General features: G+C 36.4%; 1 protein-coding gene across 4 annotated transcripts in view; it reads right to left on the bottom strand.

Moving 5' to 3' along the window:
* USP15 (ubiquitin specific peptidase 15) overlaps positions 1-23,388 on the bottom strand; it is a 68,846-nt gene extending 45,458 nt beyond the window's left edge. For all 4 annotated transcript variants that reach the window (XR_006165280.1, XM_042792134.1, XM_042792133.1 and 1 more), the window contains exons 1-4: positions 23,203-23,388; positions 8,648-8,775; positions 3,819-3,949; positions 1,306-1,432 (exon numbers count right to left, since the gene is read on the bottom strand). Coding sequence is in view for 3 of the 4 variants with exons in the window: in XM_042792134.1 (XP_042648068.1) it covers positions 1,306-1,432; positions 3,819-3,949; positions 8,648-8,775; positions 23,203-23,291 (475 nt within the window). In the remaining variant the exon portion in view is untranslated. The remainder of the gene's footprint in view (positions 1-1,305; positions 1,433-3,818; positions 3,950-8,647; positions 8,776-23,202) is intronic.
* Between the last annotated feature and the right edge of the window lie 865 nt (positions 23,389-24,253).

The following is a 24,253-nucleotide window of genomic DNA, read 5'->3' on the forward strand; positions in this document are numbered from 1 at the left end:
CCAGTGAGTCTGACTTTCTCATTACCCTTTATGACAATTTTCTCATAATTGTAATTCTCTCTCTGCTAAGAAAAAAAGGAATACACCTTCAAAATGCCCTACTTCTGATTAGAGAAAGAATCAGAAATTCATCCATTACCTATAATTCCAATGATACAGCTAAATTCAGTATAGCTGCAAAATAGGTTGTATTTGGTCCTCAGGGAAGGATAATGTTAAATTATTTTTTTCTAAATTTCTGGGTTTGCTTAGAGAATAATGAAGTACATCATCTCAAGTTAACATACAACGTCGAAGCCCTGTTTCATGGGAAAATTTCATAATTTTAAAGCTTTTATTATTATACAAGCAGATGATTACTTGTTTAACATAAAGATTAAAATTTAACAGAGTAGAATGATTCTGCTTTTAAAGCAAGCAATCTGCAAAGAATTAACGGGTAGCGACTCTAAGTCACTACCCATAAAGCAAAGAGAAGTAAAACCTGAAAAATCTACATTGTTGTCAAAGAATGTAAACGAAGAGTAATGGCTGGGCATAAAGTGCCAAGAGCATAAATTGCAATTCTAACAGCACAAATACAACTGATTGAAAGACTTATCTCAGACACACATGCACAAATACACTAAAAATTGAGTTATATGATCAGCTATATCTTTCCATATATTCTGATTGTTATTTTCAGACACAAATATGTTATCAAAATATAGTTTCAAACAATGACACAATGCTCAAAGAGCAGGCAAAATAACTACAAATAAAGATAAGTTACAGGTTTAATACAGGACTCAGTTACAGTGAAATATTGTGCCTGGCCTGCCACTTTACAACCCAAAGAATACTGCCTTTGTCAGTCACCTTTAGCCATTAATTTATAAATTAATTTAATTCTTGTGTTTTGTAACATACCCATTTTTTATATATATATGTGACTAAAAAGTCTTGGCTAGTGAAAGACATGAGTGGAAATACATGAAAAAAATACATTTCTTACACACCAAAAGCCAAGAGAAAGGACTATGGAATCCAATAAAGATAATGGAAAATATCACACTGTTCACTTCCTGGCAAGCACAAACCTCTAGAGTTAATACAGATGCCTAGATAATAAAAAACATATTTTTAAAAATTTTATTAAAAATCCTAAACATTCCAAATAGGTCAACTTTTAATTTTGATCCAAACAACACTAGTCCCATCCTTTTAATGGTTCCGATACCCAGGTATCATTTTACCTAGACACTTGCCACCCAGTACTATTTAAACAAGTAACATTCATATATTTTCAAAAATAGTTGTGCATACCTATTGTATCAGCTTTACTAAATCTTCGTGTGACAACACTGTTCATATTTCCATTTTCACAAAGCTTTAATTCAGTTAGATATACTTCTACTTTGCAGTGCTTTACAAACATACCCTGCTCAACGACCTGAAAAACAGATTGGGATCAGGTATCAGTCCAAACTTTTTCATGTACACACTTCAAAAAAAATTTTTGAGAACTCTTCAAGAAACTCAAGTTTAGGGAATGTAAAACACTTAATAAATGACAAAAATTAGAATTAAAATTCTCCTATAACTTTTTAGAAATACAGTAAACTAAAAAGTATTTTTTTTTCAATGATGATGTCTTACGTGTGTATAATTCCATCATCATGACTTTCAAAGTGTTAAGTACAGTGGAAATCACAAATATGCATATTTAACCAGAAGATAAGATACTTGATAAAAAGATAAAAACCACAAAAATTTATTTTTATTTCAAAATACATTCATTGTATGCTACTTCTTAAAACATGAAGAATGAGTTTACACAGTTAAAGAACACTTATTAAAAACCAGAATATGCACTAATAAAATCTGGACATAACATTTTTAAACAAAACCTACAAATTGTCCACTTACATTCTGATAATAAATACATTAATTTGAAATTTCACCTACTCATTTCAGTTGTTTATTATATGTTCATTTTTGTAACACCTATTAAAAAACAGTTAAGTAAACAGGATTTTTTTTATATAAAAGTAAAATGTAGAAAAAAAATATTCAGGGTCACCTCTTAAATGTTTTTCCCTTTGATCTTCCAAAGTGTAACTGCAATACTTAGTCATGTAGCCTGCTCCAAAAATAACCATCGGCCTGATACATGATACTTCTGACAAATACGGTAAAAAAAAAAAGCCACCAGCTAATTGCTAGGAGAGATCTGTTATCTGCTGTACAAATATAACTTGTATGTGTGTGCCACAGGAGAAAAAAAAAAAAAATTAGTGAATGATTTCAATGCTGTTTAGTAGTCTGCCTTAGCTTTAATGACTGTCAACCATGACATTCAAATAAAAATGCATCTTAATTCGAGCAACTTAGTTGAGTTTTCAGCTACTAGAGTAACAACAAAATAGCTGCAATAAACAAAACTATGTGGTATGGCTAAGACATTTCTGAGAATAAAACTGACACTGTAGTGGTAGTATTACCACATCCTATTACATGAAATCATAATGTTATCTTACATGGATCAAGTATAAGATTGTATCAATTTAAAATTTGGATCCCCATTTCAAAAAAAGTTGATGTAAAAAGAAGGTGAAAGAAAAGTATCATTCCACCTCTATGAAAAAACATTAAGGCAGACAGGACAAAGAATCATGAACAAATGAAAAAAGGATCAAAGAAAAATTCTTGAACCAGAATATGCATCTCAGAGGAGAACTACGGTTCATACTGGCAGAAAATAATGAAGCTATGCCAGTTTGCCTGGCCACCCATTACACTTCATGTATTTTTCCAGTTAGTTCCTTCCAAGTAGAAGGCAAGTTACTAATTCCCCTTGTCTCTCCTTCCAAGATTACAGAACTTTTACTTTACCATGATGATGGAAGAGCATTCAGTTTGCTGAAATCCATCTTCAGGAAAAAGACTAACAAGTTGATAACAGATATATCTTTAAAGAAGGAAAGCCATTTTAATGGATTTCAGCTCTTAAAGAAATAGAGAAAGAGACATTCCAGGGATGTCTCTCTTAAAAAAGATCGCTTGTTTTATTAAAGAGAATATTAAAAAACCCCAACAAACTACTTCTATTGCTGACCAAATGAATCTTGAAGACACAAAATTTCTTCCATAACTAGCTCTGGCATTTGTTTGAAATGAATGCACTTCAAGTAAGTGGCCAGCATGCATGTACTTAGACCATACTCATGTCATAGAATAAAAAAAAGTTGTGTTACACCAGAAGTCACATCAAACTAAATTTGATTGAAGATGTTAATTTTTCAGTTTCTCATACTGATGGAGGGCCACAGTATCCACCACACCATGGACTACTACTTGTGTTGAGGTAAGCTTTTTGATTTAAGCAAAAATTCCCTTAGCAAGCTGCTGAACACGGAAGACTCTGCTTACCAAAAAAGGAACTACCAATTACTCTGCCAGTGTTAACATTCTTAGAGCTAGGCTTTTCATCAATATAGTCAATACAGTTTTATAATTTTATACTTAATTACAAAATCATTTGCATTAGTAGACTTACAAATTCAGTATTTCAAGAACAACTCGCTTTAGAGAGGGCTTACTTTCAGGAAGAAAAAAAAAGTATTATACCCTTTGTATCTTTGTTTCGCTGTATTAAAAACTTAAGCCTCTAGAATCTGAATAAAAATTAGGTATCTATAAACAACTAAAGCAGAATTTGTCTATATGACTATTATAGGACAGGACTTTCAATCTTCTAATAAATTCCTGTGCAACTCCTGAATATTTGCAGGACTATATCTGAATCATATTCACCCCAGTAGGTAATGTAATAGTACCTTGCGTGCTATTGGCTCTTGACCTTCCATCAGTGTGTACCAGCTAACTAGCCTATTCCAGCCTTCAGTTGGCAAAAGGATGTAGTCCAGCTCATCAATGAGATGTTCCTTGAGAGACTGAGAATCACCATCTATAAGAGAAAGATATTTTTACTTGAATACTGTAATTCTGTTACTTGAGCTTCTAATGTAACATTTTTCATATAAATAGCAAGCGAAATAGTTTCTGAGTCAGTTATGTTATCAGTATTACGGCGTTCAATGCAAAACTCTTCTGAAACTAGGCAAGCTATCCAGTTCATGCATAGCACACCTATTACAGGTAGTATTCCTGCACTCAGGCACCCAAGTGACAACTCCATATCCTCATGCAATCATAAGTGCCTAACTTGTTATCACACACCATCACAGCCTTCTCCACCCACTTCACACATATTCCCACATCACCATGGATACTTCCATTTCATGCTACAGTTGCATACTTCACTGAAAATGCAGGAATGTGCAGTTACAGTTGATCCAAGACAAAGTTCAAAGTCATTCAGTCCATGTCAGACCGGGGAAAAAAGCATGGTACAACCCTCCTACTTAAAGGATCCTACGTGCTTTGGAAACACAATCCCTACAAAATTCTTCACAGGGACAGCAAGATGCAGCACTCGAAAAAAGTACAACTTGACAACCTCTTTACATAAGTAGCATGCTTTTAGCTTTGGTTCAGTCCTTGTTACTGCTGTAAGATAGCAGCTATCCTATATGCGTAAGAGGTGATGCCACATCTGAGCCACTGTGAGCCTCATACTATTAGGGCAGTTGGCCTTCCATTTGGAAGGACCCAAGTACAGGCCAGCAAACATCCCTCTGTACAAAGGGAGATAAAACAGGGAGACCCACACATTCAGCTCCAAAGAATAAATCAGAACAACAAACTTGATGAAGTATGAAAATAAACAGACTAGGTATAAAGAATAGATAGACTGTAATAGTCTATTTAATTGTCTTATGTGAATGAACTGCAGAATTAGACTGCACAATTAAAACTGAGCATAAAAGTAACCTTAAATAATTTCAAATTCCTTCAAGTATTGTCCATCCTCATATATTTTTTTAAAAAATAATACTTCTAAGCAAAATGAATACTGTTTACCGTCATTTTTCTGCAAGGACAAAAATAAGTGCGCTATGCGCACACGAAAAGCACTCAGGTCCTCTTGTTTGATCATATTTCTGTGCTTCTCTTGTTTCTCCTTTGTACAGATTGAGCAAACACAGCATAATGTGACTTCAATTAAAAAATAAATTACCCTCAACATTAAAAAAGGCACACTTAAAAATTAAAGGTCCTTTAATAATAACAACTATTCAATTTTATCTTTTTTTTCTTTATAAGAATTTAACAAAACATGTTTCAACATGACCTCTTCTGTAGAAGGGCAACACTACTGAGGACATTTAAGAGAAGATGTGTTCACTTCCTGGTAGGAAGAGTGAATAAGATTGAGATTACCAAGACTCTGGAAAGCTCCCTGCTCTACCTGCATTTGCTACACCTTCAGTTGGTTTAAGCATCTTGGGATCTTCAGGGAAAACACATGAAAAAAACCAATGCTTTTTGCTTTCATCATCCAAATAGTGAAAATACGGGCAAAGAAGAATACACAGCTTTCTCAGCTCCTATTATCTTATCCCTGGTGCTGACCCCGCCTTTCCTTTTCCAGCTAAGTACCCTCATGTGTGAACAAAACATGGGAGATGCACATTGTTCTCAGTTCATGTATTTTAAGTGTGCAATATTCATTACTATCATTACCTGCTCAGAGATGGCAAAAAGATATTGATTCCATAACATGCAATCTGTGCAGTTTAGAGATGACTTCACGCAGTCAAAGTACAATATGGTTTGCATGCATTTTCTCTGACAAAAATTATAAATGACTTAGTAGGGAGAGCTAAACAAAAAAAAAAAAAACCCTAACAACAGCAAAACCCCCAAAATGCAACATGTAAGTATAAGAATTATGAATTTATTTTAGAAAGATGGAATAATCAAGGTCAAAAATAGCCAAAGTATTTGGTGGAATTTTAGCAAGACACAAGAGCAACCCAAAAGGCAACAAAACAAAGTGGAAAAAATGCTTGGACTTTGCAATCTACCTTGGGAGCCATAGTACATACATTTGTCGAGCAAAAAGTAAAATGGAATGTCACATGAACATCTCAGTGAACACACAGGTAAATAAGAATTCAGTTCTTCATCGAGATAAAGGTAAGTAATGTGACCTAATAAATGAGACTTCAATCAATGCACCTGTTTAAAAGGTACTTTCCTTTTTTCCCCTCAGGCTGTTTCATCCTAGCTGTGTAAGTAACAATTTTCAAGAGTCAAATTTTGGTTCAAAACTGTCTTGACTGATTCGGAAAAAAATCTATATTCAAGAGCTACATACAAGACACATTTACTGAAGTAATCCATGACTTGCATTATCGAATTCTTACTTGGCCCACTCAACACTATGTATATGGTGGTTCCATCACAACTAGGAGCAAAGCATGGGGAGAAATCCACAAACACACCTTCAGGTCCACATACCTCTTTACAAGGTTCATACTGTACTTCTGCACTTATCTGATATTGCTACAGGAGTTTATAGTGAGAAGATATAATTTGGATTCCATTCTGTCTTTCTAAAACCGCCAACATTTCTTCTAGTATAATTTTTCCAGAACTTTATTTTATCAGATAAGTCCCCTGACTCCAAGACTGTTTTCTATGAAGAACAATCAGCTATTCTAAATGTCTACTTCCTTGTGCTTCGTTTGCTCATCTAAAATTAACTATATATATCTTTTTTTGAAGATAGCACATGCGCACTCCATTACATTCAACAACATTTTTTGCTTACGTTGAGATTAACTGAAATCTCTACCTGTTACTTTTCACTGCTCTAAATGTTCAGGAAATAAGGGAGCAGCAGCAAAACATACTGCTTCAGTTTCCTGGAATCAGTCTTTCTTGAATTTAATAATAGTTTTTCTTACCACTGCACTACACCGCAGAGGATCTGAGAAACCATGCCCATTTTAGATTATGTTATTCTTTAAATCAGATGCAAATTTTCAGACTTAACACTTAAGGAGAGCAGTACAAGAGCAACCAGCGCATACTACATGCCAAAGACAGGATTAAACCGCAAGCGTTTTCAGGTTCAATTTATGCTACATAGGAAACCTAGTACAGAGGATTGCTGCTATGCAGCAGGTGAAGGAGATAGTTACTATTTGCTGAGCATGATTGCCCTAATTTTAAAACTGCCTTCACACAGGAACAGTAGATATCCGACAGTAATCAGATGCATGAACCATGAAAGTGAAGTTCATAAACCCTGATACTGTGTTTATTTTGAAAGGGGTATGGGCAGTGTCAAAACAATAGAACACAGGTTTTCATGAGCTTTAGCAGAACGGCTAACGTGACTTTAGATCTGGACAGCTAAGCCTAATACAGGCTTCATATCCACAGTAACTTTAAACATAATCTGAGCATGTATGTAGATTAAGTTATAAATAATACAGATCAACACAGTGCTTTGCACATCTAGAAATCACTTTTTTTTTAAAGTGGGTAGACACAGAAGAGAATAAGCTGATGCTGCCTCACTGAGGATAAAAAGATCTTGCTATATTTGATTTCAACTGAAAACTATCACCTGAACATGCCTGCCCCACTGCAAGATTTACTACAACAATATAAAAAAGATCTAGTTCGTCACATTTCAGAAAACAAAACATATCACTGACCTGGAACAAAAAGACCTATTAATTTGTGGATGGAAGAGAACATAGATGCGTATGACAATACAGCACCTTCTTCAAAGGCACTGATACTAGTCACTGTCAGACATGTACTCACTCACACTCACAACTAGTGCAACATTGTATGACAATTCCTATGAAAGACAGAATCATCTTTAACATTTAACTTGTAAAATAGTGAGATATTAACTACAGTTGAGAAGTTTTGAATGAAGAAAGTCAGAGTTCATCATAAACCCCGTGAAGTTGTAAAATTTTGTATTACTATGTGCAAACAAATTATGCAGTACTACTAGATAATCTGTAATTGAAAAGAAGGAAAGCAATTATCTGCTAGATTTTGTATCCAATAGGTTTTGCAGATTAAATATTAACAGCTCTAATAGCACTTTAACACTGGACATTAAATATAGAACTTGACCTAAAGATTAAAATATCTGGGAGAGTATTCCGAGACCTGTGTCCACAAATCTGACTACAGTTCAGCAAAAGTAATTCAAGACGTGTGTGACTGTAACAGTGACAGAGTTTAACCATACTTAGAAGACCACAAAAAAATTAGGAAATTACCCTCTCTTGTTTTACCCCATTTTATATTATCACTGAACTGCATAATACCTCTTATTCAATTGTTCCAGAAGCAAAGTAAGGACTTAGGGCTCATTTAAATAAATTTTAGAGCTCAACTTAAAGATGTTATTTTAAACCAACCAATTTAGCTAAGCTAAAAAAATCTTAATGAACTCAGTCTAGCTATTTGTCGACTTGACTAAATTTCATCTCCCCAAATATACCAAAATATCATTATAAACCAGTAATTTGTATGTTATTACTCTGTTACCATTACAAAGAAGTTCCAATAATTTTATTTATAAAATTATAATTTCTTAGGGAAATCTATTCCAGTTCCCTTGTCATGGGATACATTTACACTACCAACTACAAAACATGAACAATCTGTAATAAATTTGCACTAAATGTTAGTACTGGATTACTACACAATCAGAAGCAGTTACCTTTGAGAAGTCCGGAATTATCAATAGGTCCAGGGTACACATTCTGATCTCCCATCTGGTATTTGTCCCAGCTGTCAAAACCAACGTATTTTTTCCACTGTTTGAACCAGCGACTATCCACTAGATACCTTAAACAGAAGAAGACATGTAAGTTAATTATTGGCACACTACTACTTCTACAGTACCAGTGAATTCATGTTAAGGCACTTGTATTCATCAGCCCTGTAAAATGGAGAATGTTTTTCTGTCTGGTCTGCTAACCATTATCAGCATCTCCAACCAACAAGGACTTTAATTGTGGGCAATAAAAGATCCCACTAATCACAGTGGGCAAGTACAGTTTTGCAAGACTGATAATAGAGTGTATCAGAAGCTCAAGAATGGCAAGTTCAAAAAACATTTTGCTTTTTATCATGAAATATCAGCAGCTTTGACTCCCATTTTCAATTTGTGTATTCTGGTGGTTCAAGTTACATCTTTATAATTAAACAACCCTTTAAAAAATGAGACATAACTTTTAGTAAAATATTTTTTCCTGTTAGAGTTTTATTTATAACAGTCATATACAAGTTGAAAAACCTTAGAACTCTGATGTCCTGTCAAGAACCAGAGAGTCTAAGTGTTTTCTTCCTTTGAGTCAGCATCAACACATACAGTAAATGTTCTGGTTTTGAGGCAGTACTAGATGTTCCTCTTACATACAATTATCAACTTCACACTTCCATATAAAGGGGTATCTCTAAACTCAGCTCCATGGTATTTCTACCCAGATTAAACTGCTGCCAGTCTGGCATTTATGAAGCCAAGTGATACATATTTTTTATATATTTTTGTCCAGAATTTATTTAAAATTAAGATACCAAATTTGTTCAGTGATCCTTGTAATTTTTTTTTTTTTTTAAAGACATCACCTTCATTATTTTTCTTTCCTTAAAGTATCCATGTCCTTCTGTCTGGCCTGTCCCAATCCTTTTGCTACCACCCTAGCACACATCATAATACCACTATCAGAATGAAACACTAGATCATTCTAAAGATCACAGGTTACTCTCATTATTTTCTCCAATATTTGATTACTGAACTCTTACTTGTAGCATACGAATAATATGATATTGACTCTTTAAGAGATCTCAAAACTTCCTCGTGATTCAAATACTAGTCTGCTAATACATACAGCTTTATTAAACAATCATTCTGTAGCAGTTATTCATGAACACCATGGAAAAACACAGAACAAAAACATTAGCACCCACAACTCTTGCAACCAAAGAAGTACAAAAGCACTGCTGGAGTATACGTTTTACTGGATAGGTTTTAAAAAACACATTAGCAGGGCCTTAATTTTGTACTTCTAAACAATGTAACTACAGTAAGAATTAACAAACCTAAGATATACAAAGTCCTATTTCTTCTTCTCAAATCCAGTTTTGTTAACTCTTACACACACAGATCAAGCCTGGAATCAGCCTCCAGAAGTACTACTAGCAAACATCTGGTAAAGAAGGAATTCCTACTGAGAGGTACTCAGTAAGTGGGATCCTTTGTAGTCAACTTATCAGGTTCTCTTCTCAATAAGCCCCAATTTTTCAGTCTCTACAAAATGTATTCTTAAGTGTGTGAATCTATAGGTAAATGTCCTTTGGAAAGCAAGAAGAAGGAGGCATTAGAAAGCTATACCTAAGCTCACCACAGGCTTTTGGATGCTTACTTCCCCTACCTTCCTCCAAAAACATCAAAGACTAAGATCTGAAAGGCAACTTTACAACAACTATGACAACAGCATCCTAATTCAGATGGTAAACAGTCTTGATTCAAAATATGATTACATCAGTAGCAATAATGAGTCTTGTGAACAAATTCCTCCTAGCCTTAGCTTATAACTAACCCTAAGCAAACCTAAATAGCAAAGGCAGAGCTGTGTCTCAACTGCAATAGACATAGTTCTGCCAGTATTAAAAACTTCAGTTAGGGAACAAATTCCTCCCTTACTGCATCAATGCCAGCTGTGCTCTGGACCAGTACTTTACCATCTCACAGTGTAACACTCGGTCTTGTATCTATTCTACTACCACAACGTGTTACTACTTCTGAAACTGTTCCGAAAACAACTCTGTCCTTGAACTTGAAACACAATTTCTTTATGAAATTTTAAACACTTCATAAAGCAGTCAGAAAACAGCCTCAAACTGCTTTTTGAACCAAAACTATATAGAAAAAAAGTTTATTTTTAAACAGTATTAAGGAAATGTATTTTGCTGCAAAAATGCCCTTTTCCACTCATGACAAACTCAGAAACAGACAGTGACTTTACAGGGTATTTTGGGCACAATGAATCCCACCAAATCAGTACTGAAACAGTAACAAAATGGTACTGAAACATGGTCAAAGTCCTTTAATCCTATTCCAGAAAGATGAGATACTTTCCATCAATATGATTTTACAACACTGAATCATTCTGAAGTAGTCTGGCCCAGCACTTATTTCAATTTTGTAGCAGAATTCCCTTGACATATTTTGCTTAGAGCGTGTTTAGAATGCCATAGGAAACAAGACTGGGCAAGGCTAAGCTGCATTAAAAATGGTAAAATTTGGGATAAAACACAGTAAAAAGATAAAAATGCAGGCTATTACAAAAATAAACAGATTTAAACTTTACTATCACTTAAAAAAATGTAAAACTTATCTAGTTCAAATCTGAGTAAGTTTCAGTCCCACACCCATTTCACACTTCAAAAAAATCACACTCGTTCAGTTAGAATACGCTGATTTCTTGACCACTTTCCATTGCCTAAGCTGTTCAGTGAACTTATAAGAACTGCTTACTCTCACCTTTCTCTACTGCTGTGGCCGTCCAGCACTATTCTGTAACAGCTGTACCTACATGTGGCTATGAATGCACTCACTCTCAGGCATCTATTCTGCCACCAAACCTGCCAGCCTCCTCCTCTACTCCACCTCACGGCCTCTACATTTTTGATCTAAATTTGAATGAACTATGAATCCTAAAGAAGGAAAGCTATAATTTTACACAGAAGAGAAATTATCATATAGGCAAAATGCCCATTGTTATAATTAATGCTTAACAAATTAATGCTCCTGTAGAACCATATTACTTTTCAAATACTTTGTGTTAAATATCTGATCATACACGATGAATAGAAAATTTTGATAATTGGACTTAACAGTGCAAGAAAGCTTGGGGTCCATTGTTCTAGATTTAAATGTTCACCGTTAGCTATTTCAACACTTCATTCACTTTATTCTTCCGTATCCAATTAATTTTGCCACCAACCAAAATTTTACTTTTCAATGTCTCTTTACAGATCTCCCTAACTGAAGTCATAACATTTCTGTTTCCTAACACAAAGTGCAAAAACTTATACCGCTTCTCTTCAAACTTAGGAATTTGTACTTACATGATAAATAAAAGATCAATATTTCTAGCATAAAAAAGTTGAAAGGCCACCTATAAATCATGCAAGTATGTAAGTGTGGTAAGAACTAAACAGCAGAGTCAAGTTCCTTCCCTAGAAAGAAAATGCTGAAGGATAACCAAATCTTAAAAAAATTCACATGAAGTTTGAGACTACTCTGTCCAGTAGTACAATGAAGAAAAGCAAAATGAAGAATGCATGAACATCAAAAATCTGAAAGCTACTCAAATTACTTGTCTTTATATCTTCTCCTTTCCTGTTTTCTTACGTGAATTCACTGAGTAATACTTCATTGGACTGCTGTATTTTGGACATATGGACTAAGCTGCGAGGAACAATTGGAAACAGAAGCAAAATGGGTGCAAAACACTATTCTAAGACTGAATTCTGCAACTGTAAAAAAATAAGTTAATACCTGCAAAGTGTAATTAAAACTGATCACTTTCAGACAAATAAGAGCCTACATGTATTTTTTCAAAATGCATTCTACTGAAGACTAATGAAAAGACTGAAAAGGGAAGATCATGAAATCTGTGTGTATTCAAGGGCAAAGCTTAATACTTCGGTTAATACTGCTTGTAATATGAAGCAGTATATATCTATCTCCATGTACTGATTTTTAAATAGGGTGAAGCAGGAAGATTAATTTATTAGGATAAGGAACAAATGGGCCATTGCCAGTTCTTGGGATTTCTTACAGACCACATCATACTCTAACAATCAAACCTGAAACAAAAATATTATAGATTTCATAAAGCACTATACATCTTACCAGAGCCCAGTGAACTACATGCTGACCACAGATAATAGATTACAAAGTACTACCTTACTCACTATCCTAATATTTAGCTCTTAACAGCGTTTATAAACAAACCTAAGCAAGACAGTTATATAAATAGGGTAATTAATTTATTTTCTGTTTAGAGATAACTGCTCTTAAATTGACCACCAACATTCTACCAACATTGTTCAGACTTCTTAATTTAAAGAAGTGTGGAATCTTTATTCTCCAACAGATATTAAGAGCAAACTCAGTAGACCAGTTTACCACAGTGCTGAGGTAACATAAAAGAAGGATTTATTTAATTTATGAAGCCTAGAAACAGAACTTGCAGATACAGATTTTCAAAAACATTAACAGGCACAGTAGTTGTGAATTCTTACAGTGAATTACTGGGCATATGTATGTATGTGCATACATATGCACACGTATATATACACTTTATATATATCAGGAATTGTAATGAGCATTTTACTTCAATAGAAATCTGATTGAGGTAAGAGAAGTTATTTTGAGTTACTGTGGAATGCAGTCATAGTAGTTGCAATCTTCTCCCTTTACAAGAACTTGTTCTTAATCAATAAATAAAATACTACTTTTCCAATAAGATTAGAGAAAAATAATATTTGCATTCAAATGCCATACACTTCTCTCATCTTTACGCAAGGAGGATATACTATGTTAAAGATTATGCTGAAAAAAAAAAAAAAATTAATGCAGTTACACCACACTCAGTTCAGGGGATCAATCTGCTAAAGCACTTACATATCTAAAATCCAGACTTAGCATTAAGGGAAAAAGTAAAAATCTGAAATTTACAGACTATAGCTTTTGATCCTACAAGTACATTCAACATATCATTCTCACCAAGATCAACAAGACTACTCATCTACACAAAACAGAGAAGGCAAACTGTAAGAAGGCAACTTAATTTACCTTTTAATCAGTGTTTTAATATCCATGATACAATCAACCACCTGAAAACTTAAATATTACCTATGAGGAACATTCAGTAATTTAAGAGGAAAAGACATGCCTCAAGTAAACAGAGCTACGTCTGCTAAACCCTCATTTCTTAAATAAGACTTGATCTCTTTTTACGGGAAAATTACTAGAAACTTGTAGCATGCACTTGAGACCAGATACACTTCACTGAATATGAGTTGTCCCAGATACAAAAATAGCATACCATGCATTAGTAAAAGAGACATTAAATGTCTGTACATTAAACTTGGTACAATGTTTTGCTTTTATTTTTGCTACTATTACCTAATGCAGGAAAGAGCTCCAAACCAGTCTAATGTTATGTTAGTTTTTTGAACAGTGGACCCGACTGAGCAAGCTACCCCAGGACACCTTAGCAAATTTAAAAAAATATTGCCTATCCATTTTTAAAATCATGATTAAGAAACGTTTGTTACTTAATTCTGATGCAATCAAGATTTCAATTAAGCAAGAAACACACATTTTGCTCTCTCAGATATCATCAGTCAAGCTATTGAGCAGGATAACTAACTCATTTTCAGAGGTAAAAGACACCTGGAGGATCCGTAGTAGAGACTGAAGGAGAAAACTGTCTCAAATTTCTAGATTGGATGTTTTGAAGGGCAAACCTTAAAAACTAAGACAACTTCATGACAAAGTGAACTGATTAAATCAGCAAATAATTGACATTTATAGACATTTCAAATAACTTACCTCAAAATGTTTGATGAAAACAGTACAACCAGGTTTGACTATACTAAAGTCACTTTGAGCCAAAAAATTAGTAACAAATATATAAATATTGGAATAGCCCCAAACCTCTATCTAAAAGTAAGCAAAAATATTCATGTATGATTTGATGAAAATTACACTCAAATATGCCATTTTAGGTATTAATAATACTGGAAATATTTGTACTGTTTAATTAGTTTTAGGTGCTTTCTCTTAGTTGTATCACGTGTCCTTAAAGAGATCTAAATTTTCTGTGAGCAAGTAGAATCAAAAAACTATAGAACATGTTCCCAGTTGAAGTCTGGCCTACTTCAGTACTCAGTGTTTACTTCTGAGTGGAGCTTCAGATGACTTTGTAAGATGCATCTGCTTTCATATGTAAAATATTTCTTGCCTGTCTGAAGCAGATTATAATATACAAGGGACAATTTATACCCTCGGGTCCCCTCAGGGGAAGTTCAGACTGGGCATTAGGAAAAGTTTCTTCACTGAGAGGGTGGTCAGTCACTGGAACAGGCTGCCCGGGGAAGTGGTCATGGCACCAAGCCTGCCAGAGCTCAAGGAGCATCTGGGTGATGCTCCTAGTCATATGGTTTAGCTTTAGGTAGTCTTGCCAAGAGCAGAGAGTTGGACTCCATGATCCTTATGGGTCCCTTCCAACTTGAGATATTCTATGATTCCATGAAAACCTTAAACCCCTCCAGAGCACAAGAGGATCTTGTGTAACCAAGGTCTATGCTACCTTTGCAGACACACCAACGTATCAAAATCTTCAGAAAAATCTTCAGAACGTTCCACAACAGTGGAATTTGTTCTGATAATAAAAACATGGAAAACCCATGCAATGTAAAGTGGAGCACATACCAACGTGTTTTACCAAAGTGTATCCAGTCCCTTTGATACACAACAAGTTTTGATATCATATGGATTCAGTGTTATCACTACACAAGATGGAAATAAAAGACTAAATTCTGAACCTTGCAAATATAAACTCCAACAACATTCTCTTTCCAGCAGCTGATGACAAAAGGCCTTATCTGAGGTCTGAGGGTCCTCACAGATTGCATTTGCTCATCTTCCAATCCTAACTCAGGTGAGTGTGAGTTCACTGATGATGCAAAGGGGTTGAAAAACAGAATTAGATTGTTTTTCAAGCGAATAAAGTGACATGAAATATCAGAAGATACCAAGAAACAATGTTGGCCATACCTAGCTCATTCCATACAGAAGCTATTTGCTACACTCCCATTAGCCGTAAGTCTTCTTTAAATAATTCTTTTATATGAACAATTTCTTGACAAGTATCGTCAATTACAAAGCACAGTGCTTAACATTTCAACCTACTTTCTTCTTCCTGTTTTCCTATGCTCAGGTTGTTTTCAAAGAACAGATTACTTTTGACCTTAAAACTATTTTCAGTTAATATAATTTTCTTGTAAAAGAATATATTCCTCAAAGCTATATAAAAACATGTAATCTTTTACTTCATTCTCATGGTTAGAAGCAAACAAGCTTTGTTCGGAAGTAATGTAAACCAAAATTAAAAAGTCAGTCATAGCTATTTTAAACTTGCTTTAGCTGAAGACACCAAACAAACTAAATCTATCTTTAGGATGAGTTTATGAGGTTGGAATAACTCATCTATAGTCCCTACAGACAACAACACTATGAGAACAGTTCACTGCAGGTGTTATTATTCTTTGGGTCCCATTGAAGTGGGCTGAAAAGATTATTTCTGGCATTTACAAAGGACTGCTCATCTCTGTGATTAAGGGCCATTAGTCTGGTTCCTGGTTGTGTTCTCATCAATTGCTGGACTTAAGAGTTTCTCTAACATAATCTACAAATTACAAAGTACTTATTTTATTACCTTTCCTAATATAGGCATACCAGCAACAAATATTTTGGTCCTTTTACTCCTATACAAAATATTCAAACATTACCAATTGATAGCCATGTCTTATATCCAAATACATGCTCTTATTGTGTCAGTCAAATAAAATTACCAACAAAAGACAGTATCCTTATGAATGATCAAATGTAGAGACTTAAGGTAGCTGAAAACAAAATTACTTGTAGCCTTCGTACATTAACTTACAAGAACAGAAGATTTAAGCTATTATAACACTTGTAAATGCACTTAATTTCTTAAAAAAAAATCAACAAATAATAAAAATCAATAATAAATATATACAAGTTTTAAAATTTTGCAGCTGCACGACCACGTATGGACATTGTTCACTAAGCAAACGAAAACAACAATACTAGCAGTAAAGTTGCTGATTGATTTCTAAAGGTCTCCCACAGTTTGTAGATTTTTCATGTAATTTAAGTTCACCTGTGGTTTACTGCACATTTTGATTTAATAAACCTTATCAGCACAGTATCAATATCACAGAAGTACAACGACATTCATGCTTAACGGCCAAATGGGCAGAAAAATATTTGAACAGTATGACTATGATCCTGGCATTTCCTATTGCTGTCAAAAGTGTTCTTAATGCATTCCTCAGTTATAGAGAGAGCGAGAGAATAAAACAACATGTAACCTAGATTTATTTAGATTGACTGATAGGTCAGTCCTTCGACTTCAAAATCAAACCAGTTAACTTTAATATGCAATAAAGACACTTCACAGAGAGACACTCATTCCATCACTGGGTACTGCTGGTACATCGTATCTTCCAAACACAAGCTATTTCACTTTTAACAGCAAAACTGTGCAAATTGTCCAGAGAGATAGGTGAGAATTTTCTTTGTTACCCTCCTCACTGTGCATGAGCACAGATTAAGCAATATCGAGGACAAAGTGGAACAACTGTGTTACTGAAAGCAAATTAGGACTCCTGTTTAAAGGCACAGTATCAAATTTTTGTTCTTGCACAACTGCAAATATAAAAATATAAAAGGTAAGAATGGGTTCATACCTGTACTTCTACTCTGATCAGGCTAGCCAAAATTGATTGACTAAATACACCCATGATTAATAGATGCCTTCAAAATGAATTTTTCTTTTAGAATTAACAAGTTCTTGAAAGTTCAAGATGATGATACCTATTCTACTCTATCACATACAAACTAAAGCATAATTTTATTCAAAACGGAGGTAAATGCACAGGAAAAAAAAATGCAACAGTCAAAGAGAGAAAAAAAGTGTATCATTTAGCTCTCGTTTTTAAGAAATCTTAGGCTAAATATTTCACATTCCTCTTCAGAAATAAAATCTTGGTTTAACTAAATGTACTGAAATGATTTCAAATCAATTAATCAGTCAAATTTTTTGTACAGCTCCCCATGCTCAGTTCCCATAATGTGCTGCAATAGCCTTAACAACACTTCACATATACTACCAAGAGGCTGACCAAAAAGCCTGATTCAGTCAAAATTAATGGACTGCATTTTTATGCTAAAATTTCAGTGTGAACATTACATTAACAACCATGTAAGTATTTTGTATACACTTACAAATCTTCCACTTAAGGTTTTTTTTTGTTTTGTTTTGTTTTTTTTTTTTTTCCATTAAAAAATAATCTGCTAAATCAATGTTTGAATTCCAATTTTCCGGCAAAAGCTTGACACAAACATGATTTTGAGTTGAACGTGCTCTTACCCTGCCTAATCAATTAACTGAAGAAAACTGCATCTACACATTTCCATTTTGAGTATCCCCTCAGAATAATTTAAAACAGAACATTTTGTATATCTTCATAAGCTGCTGGTGAAACGCTGCACCGTTCCACATGAAGTGGGACAAATCTAACATAAAACTTCAACCACAAGGTTTAAAAGTCAAAAATCAGCAACTTAAACCTCATTTGAAAGAAAAAGCTGCTCAATTCTATCCATGGAACACTGACATATTGTTCCTTGTTTCTCATATGAAGCCATCAGAACAGTTCAGGATATTATTCCAATCATTACTGAGGTGCAGGCCTGTAACATCTCATCATGCTCTTAGTGAAATCAAGTAAAATCTTCCATTAATGTTCAATCTAGATTCTGTTCATGTACAGCACAATGATGGATGATGAAATGTGGAAAACACTGAGAAGACCACAGTGTAAAACGCTATTAAACCTAAGCATTTCAGCATCAAGGCTATCATCAATGACCGGCATGGCAGGGTTTTCAAGCAAGGCTATATATGCCTGTTCATCAAGATTTGTGAGTTTTCATTGCAACCAGAATTAAAGTGTTTATACATTTTTTGTGGGGAAATTATTTAAATACACTGCTGGAGGGGAAATCCTTAAAGGTTGAACTTTTCATATCTACCGATCACTCACTGGGAAAGATTTTCACCCCGCTTAAATTTTTACTTATTCTCTTCAGTGGCTGAGTTTTACAATTTAAAAGCCAATAAAATTCTCACAGTGCAAAAAAATTAAAATATTTTTGAATAAGTATTCTATGTACTTATGTACTCTATGTATAACAAGGAATGTACTCTGTGGATAACAACAGTATTCCTTTTGGTCTCACCAGAACTTCTGAAGTGATGTGTATCAGAGACACATATGAAAGAACTCACGATAGTTTACAGATAGTGTCTTAAATCTTTATCTGCTTGTCTAAAAATCCTTATCCTAGAAGACATCTTCTTCTTATGCAAGTATTTCAGCACAGGACTCAACATTATATCAAAACAGACAAAGGCTTTTAAAGCTTTTCTCTGAAAGGCAAGGTTTCTGCCTTCCCTATGAAACGTTGAGATTTCTGAACTCATTCCAAATGAACACCTTCTGTGACATGTGGACACCAGAACTGAACAGTATGAATGGTTTTACTAATATATTATTGTATACAGTAAATCTTTATACTGCTACCCAGTATTCCCTATTCAAACATCTAAAGATTGCATTTGTTCCCTTAGCCACCAAATAAACTCCTTGTGATAGTCGTCTGTCCACTGCAACAGCCCAATTCTTTTCCAAGTTATTGCTTTTTAAAAAAATACAAATAACATTTATATTCTTATCTGCTTACAAATTGCTATGACAAGCAAAAGATGAAAGAACACAGAGGGGAAATTCTGGGAGAAAGTGAGATTAAAAATGGTGAAACCGCCTGCTAAGGCTGTGCTGCTAGCCACTATTAGTCACTATTACCCTCTATAAGTGAAGCATTTATTGGCAAGTGATACTTAACTGCAAGAAACATGGACTCACATTCTAGACCATGGAGGGGCAACATGCATAAGAGGTAGCAGAGCAAAGAGTATGAAAGCATTTGTAATCTCATATTTAAGTAACTGAGACAACATCTCTGACTGAGAGCCACAGAAGAACAGGAACTACAGGGAAAGCAGGGCCGAAAGTGGTCTTAAAGGTAATTATACGTCAATATGGGGAGGAAATTACATAGATATTCACACAAGGAGTAGTCATGCATAAAAACTGACAGTCTTCATCACCTCTTAAAGAAAACTGTTCCAAGATCAATAACTTTCAGTATTGAAAACCATACCTCAGTGACACTGTAAAAACAGAAAAACTTGGCAAGCTTCTCAAGAATACCACTGCAGCTACAAAGGCATTAAATAACATCATCAAGACAAGTTGGTCATGCAAATTATACAGAAGCTAAAAAATTGATGAACATCAATAGCTCTTCAATTTCTGAGAACAGATACAGGAAGACACTGATTGAGTTCAGATTTGTCCATAGCTGTAACAACCAGAATTTTGCGTCTTTCTAAAGGAGAGGTTAAAATCTCCGCAAACAATAAAAGTTCTCCTCACCTGCCAAGCACCAGTAGAATTTCAAAACACTGAGAAGTAATCAGATCAGATCCTAAAACTGTGAGATATACAAAGAAATACAGCATTTCTTCTCTTCCAAAACAGAATTTTAGGTCTTTGAATCACTGAATCTGAAGGTCCTTTGGATAATATCGCAAGAAGAAAGACATAATTCAAATTATGTGGAATGACAGTGTGGTTTTTATGCTGAATGCACTAATAAAATAGTCAACATTCTTTAAAATGACTGATAAATAAAGGAGGTTCGTGCTTGGAAAAGCTTAAATTTTATGTTTATTTAATGTATGTTTAGAAAAATAAGATAAATGGAGAGATGGAAGAATCCTCAAACTCTCCTTGTTTAACATTTTAATACCTTAACTGCCCATAAAAGAATGCAAAAAAACCCAAGGCCATTGCAACAAACTAGCCCAAAATATTGTCCCTGAGGACAGAACAGTCAAAAGACACTAGCCCTGTGTGTCCACTGAAGCAATATATTTCAACCTATACCATCATCAAGCTACTCTTAAAAACACCCAATGAAACAAAATCTACAGCTTACTAAACTGCCTGTTCAAATGTTCCCCGATTCCATCCTTTTCCAGTATCTACCTCTAAAGACACCGTATTTCCAGTCAGTTTCATTTCTTTCTCTTTGCAGTGCACATGATGAACTAGTGAAGAAATTCTGTGCCCTCGTTATAGATACTACAAGACTTGCCTCTCTTTGCCCTATTCTTCAGTTCCTTTTTTCTCAGATGAAACCCCCAAAGCTTTACACTTTCCTTATATAGCTTATTGTTCTCTACACTCTAAATTCTGAAGAGCATTGACAATACTTTCAGTATGAGCCAGTAATTTTTAAAGGACTGTATTTTAGTGCTTTAAAGCTCAAACAGAACAAGCCGATATGGCTTTGCTCACATTTTTTTTTCAGCGATATTTACTACTGAATGAATGAAAATTGAACTTCTGAATCATGACTTAGAGCACTTCAACTGTTCTGTTTCCTTACTGATGCCATGCCTCAGAAGATCAAAAAGCTATTGACAAAATATCTCTGGAAAAAAAACCTGGACTAAATATACCCCTGAATTTGTTAAGTTAAATACATAGCTCTAAGTATAAATCCTATGAATGCATACGTATACATATTTATGTAGCCAGATTTAATAGTTCCCGAGTCAAAGTTAATAGGACTTTGCCATAGCTTATTCAGCCTTAAAACACTTAATATTTGTGTCATAATCACAGCTGGATATATTTATTCTCAGAGAACATTTAGGAGCTTTTTCCACTTAAATGAATTTTTCATGTTAAAATATTTAATGTACTAAAAAAATTACAGCACAGTAAACTCTCTGTTTTAGTCATCATGTAAACTCGTCATAAAGTTACTTTCACTTTGAATAATATTAACTGTTTGAGACTTTTTTAGTACTCAGGAAGTACCCAACAGAACCATTAAAAGAAAAATTCTTGCAAGATTACAAGACTGAGCACCCTTTTACTACTGCTGGTCACTTTCAACACTGCCATGTGAATTGATTTCCTTTTTCTAGTTGCTTATACTTTTTCAGTTTAAGAGCAGTCTGCTCATATGCCAAAACTGAACATACACTCAGCAGTATTTGAATAATGCATCAGAATGTATGCTTCTGACACATGCTGCAGTATCAACACTGTTAAATATAGTCTTTTATAGAACTGGAACAGTGAGTGATGACAGCTGAAATGAGGTGGGCAAGTTCTACTTTTGTGTATTCATACTTAATTTTCAGTAAGTTAATGTTTCAGCCTTTGTCTTTGGGTGACAGTTTCACACAGGAAGAGATGAAGAGGTTGAGCAGTGGAAAAAGTGTAAGCTTTTTTTTTTTCTTTCCCTCCTAAAATAAAAGTCCTGTTTCCTAGGCTCAGAGAACTACTACAGAAGCTCAATTACCAAATACACGCTAGAAAGTGGTGTTCATTTAACCTAATTATTTTCAACCATGGATCATTCCGTTGACAATTTGTACGGTATACTAAGAAATATTTTCTGAGCGACCAGAAAAAAAAAATATTTTTAAACGTTTATTGTGGAACAGGTATCATAAGGACCCGTTTGCACCTTCGGGGGCAGTTTCTCAGTCAGTTAACCTGCCCACAGCCAAAATAAAATTTCAACTTAAGGCTTATCACAGCCGCGGCCGGGCTCCAGGGCATCCCACCCCGGGTACAGATACAATTTCTGACAACTTGAAGGTGACGCCAGGGCTGTTTTCTCCTTTCAGCCTGGATAATGGAAGAAACGCCTGGCTGCCGAGCTCTTCTCCCCCGCCTCAATCCCTGCTTGGCCAAACACACCCCCAATCCTCCCGCCCCTCCCCGCGGGCTCCGAGCCCCTCGTTGTCCGGGGCCGCCATCCGGGGCCGCCACCCGGGGCCGCCGCTCCCTCCCTCCCTCCCTCCCTCCCGTTCTCCTCCCCTTCCCCCCCACCGCCGCCCCGAGGCAAGGAGCTGACCTCGGTGCCTGCCCCCGCCGGGCGCCTCAGCGGCGCGGCCCGGCCCGGTCGGCCGCCAGCAGCTCAGGCCAAGCCGAGGGCCCGCCGCACCGAGGCGGCCGGTGCCCTCCCGCCAGCGGCTGACGGACCCGGGCGGCGGCGAGGGAAGGGGGAAGGGAAAGCTGCTGCTCCCCGCTCCCTGACATCCGCCATCCCCCCTCCGCGCACACAGCGGGGTGTGTGTGTGTGGGGGGGGGGGGGGGGCCGCCCCCGGGAATAGGGGGAAGGGAGGGCGCTGAGGAAAAGGAGGTCGGTCCCTCCGCCAGCCCCGCGGCACCGGGGGCGGCGGGAGCCGCCCGCGCCAATCAACCCGGGCCCCCCCCCCGCCCCTCCCTCACCAGGTGTCGCCCTTGCGGAGGGCGGTTTTGAGCAGCGCCGCGACGTCCGTGCGCTGAGTCTCCAGATCCGCCGCGCCTCCCTCCGCCATCTTCTTCCCCCGGCGGCGGCAGCAGCAGCGGCGGCGGCGGCGGCAGCAGGGGCAGGAGCGGGCCGCGCTGCATGCTGGGAGTGACGCCGGCCGGGAGACGCCCTCGCCCCCCCCCTCCCCCTCTTCCCAGCAATCCGCAGGGCGGGGACGCCGGGGGAACATGGTGAAGCGCCGCAGTGTGTCGCCCCCTCGTGGCCGGGAGGTCTTTCGTCTCATCCACCCTCCTTCCCCCCCCTCCTCCTCCTCCTCCTCCTCCCCCGCCCCCTCCCCCCCCCCCTCCCCCCCCCCCTTCCTCCTCCGTCTCCTCCTCCTCTGTCACGTTGGTACCAAATCTGGTCAAGGAGGAATATTAAGATGGAATAAGCCCCTTTCTGTAAACCGCGTATAAACAAGTGGAGCATGCCAAAGGATGAGTAGGGCGTGTCAACATATCCTGTCCCTGCGGGCTAAGATAAGCATTATTTTAGCAGGATGTTTCTGTACCTCGTGGCTTCTTTGAGATAAACAGCATCTTATGCACATGTCGGCAGTAAGCATGGTTTCGCAATGTACTAGTGTTACGTATTAGAATTCCGGGAATAGACGGGCAATTTGTGGAAATCGTATTCATTTACAGAATTTCATTGCGGAAATCAAATTAATCTGCTTAATGTATATAAAGGAAGTGCCTTTATCTCAGTGTGCATGATAGGAGGAGACATCCCCCATGCACCCAGCACTGCAGTAAACCAATGTCGTCTTTCTAAAACCTTGTTTGGTTTAGAGAGTTTTCTTGGTTACATTTTTCAGTAACAACACCGTGGTTTGAAGTGTGTCAGAAAGAGGAGATGGTATTGACAGAGTAAGGAACTGTCTTCTTTGTGATACTCTCTTCAGTGTTTTAATTTAAAGGTGTGCATAATTAGATGCTGTATGCCTTACTAGCAAATGAGTGGTTTGGATTCCCATAATTCATATAATGA

The sequence above is a fragment of the Tyto alba genome, unplaced genomic scaffold (genome assembly GCF_018691265.1).
Source record: "Tyto alba isolate M040663 unplaced genomic scaffold, T.alba_DEE_v4.0 Super-Scaffold_2, whole genome shotgun sequence".
NCBI classification, from domain to species: Eukaryota; Metazoa; Chordata; class Aves; order Strigiformes; family Tytonidae; genus Tyto; species Tyto alba.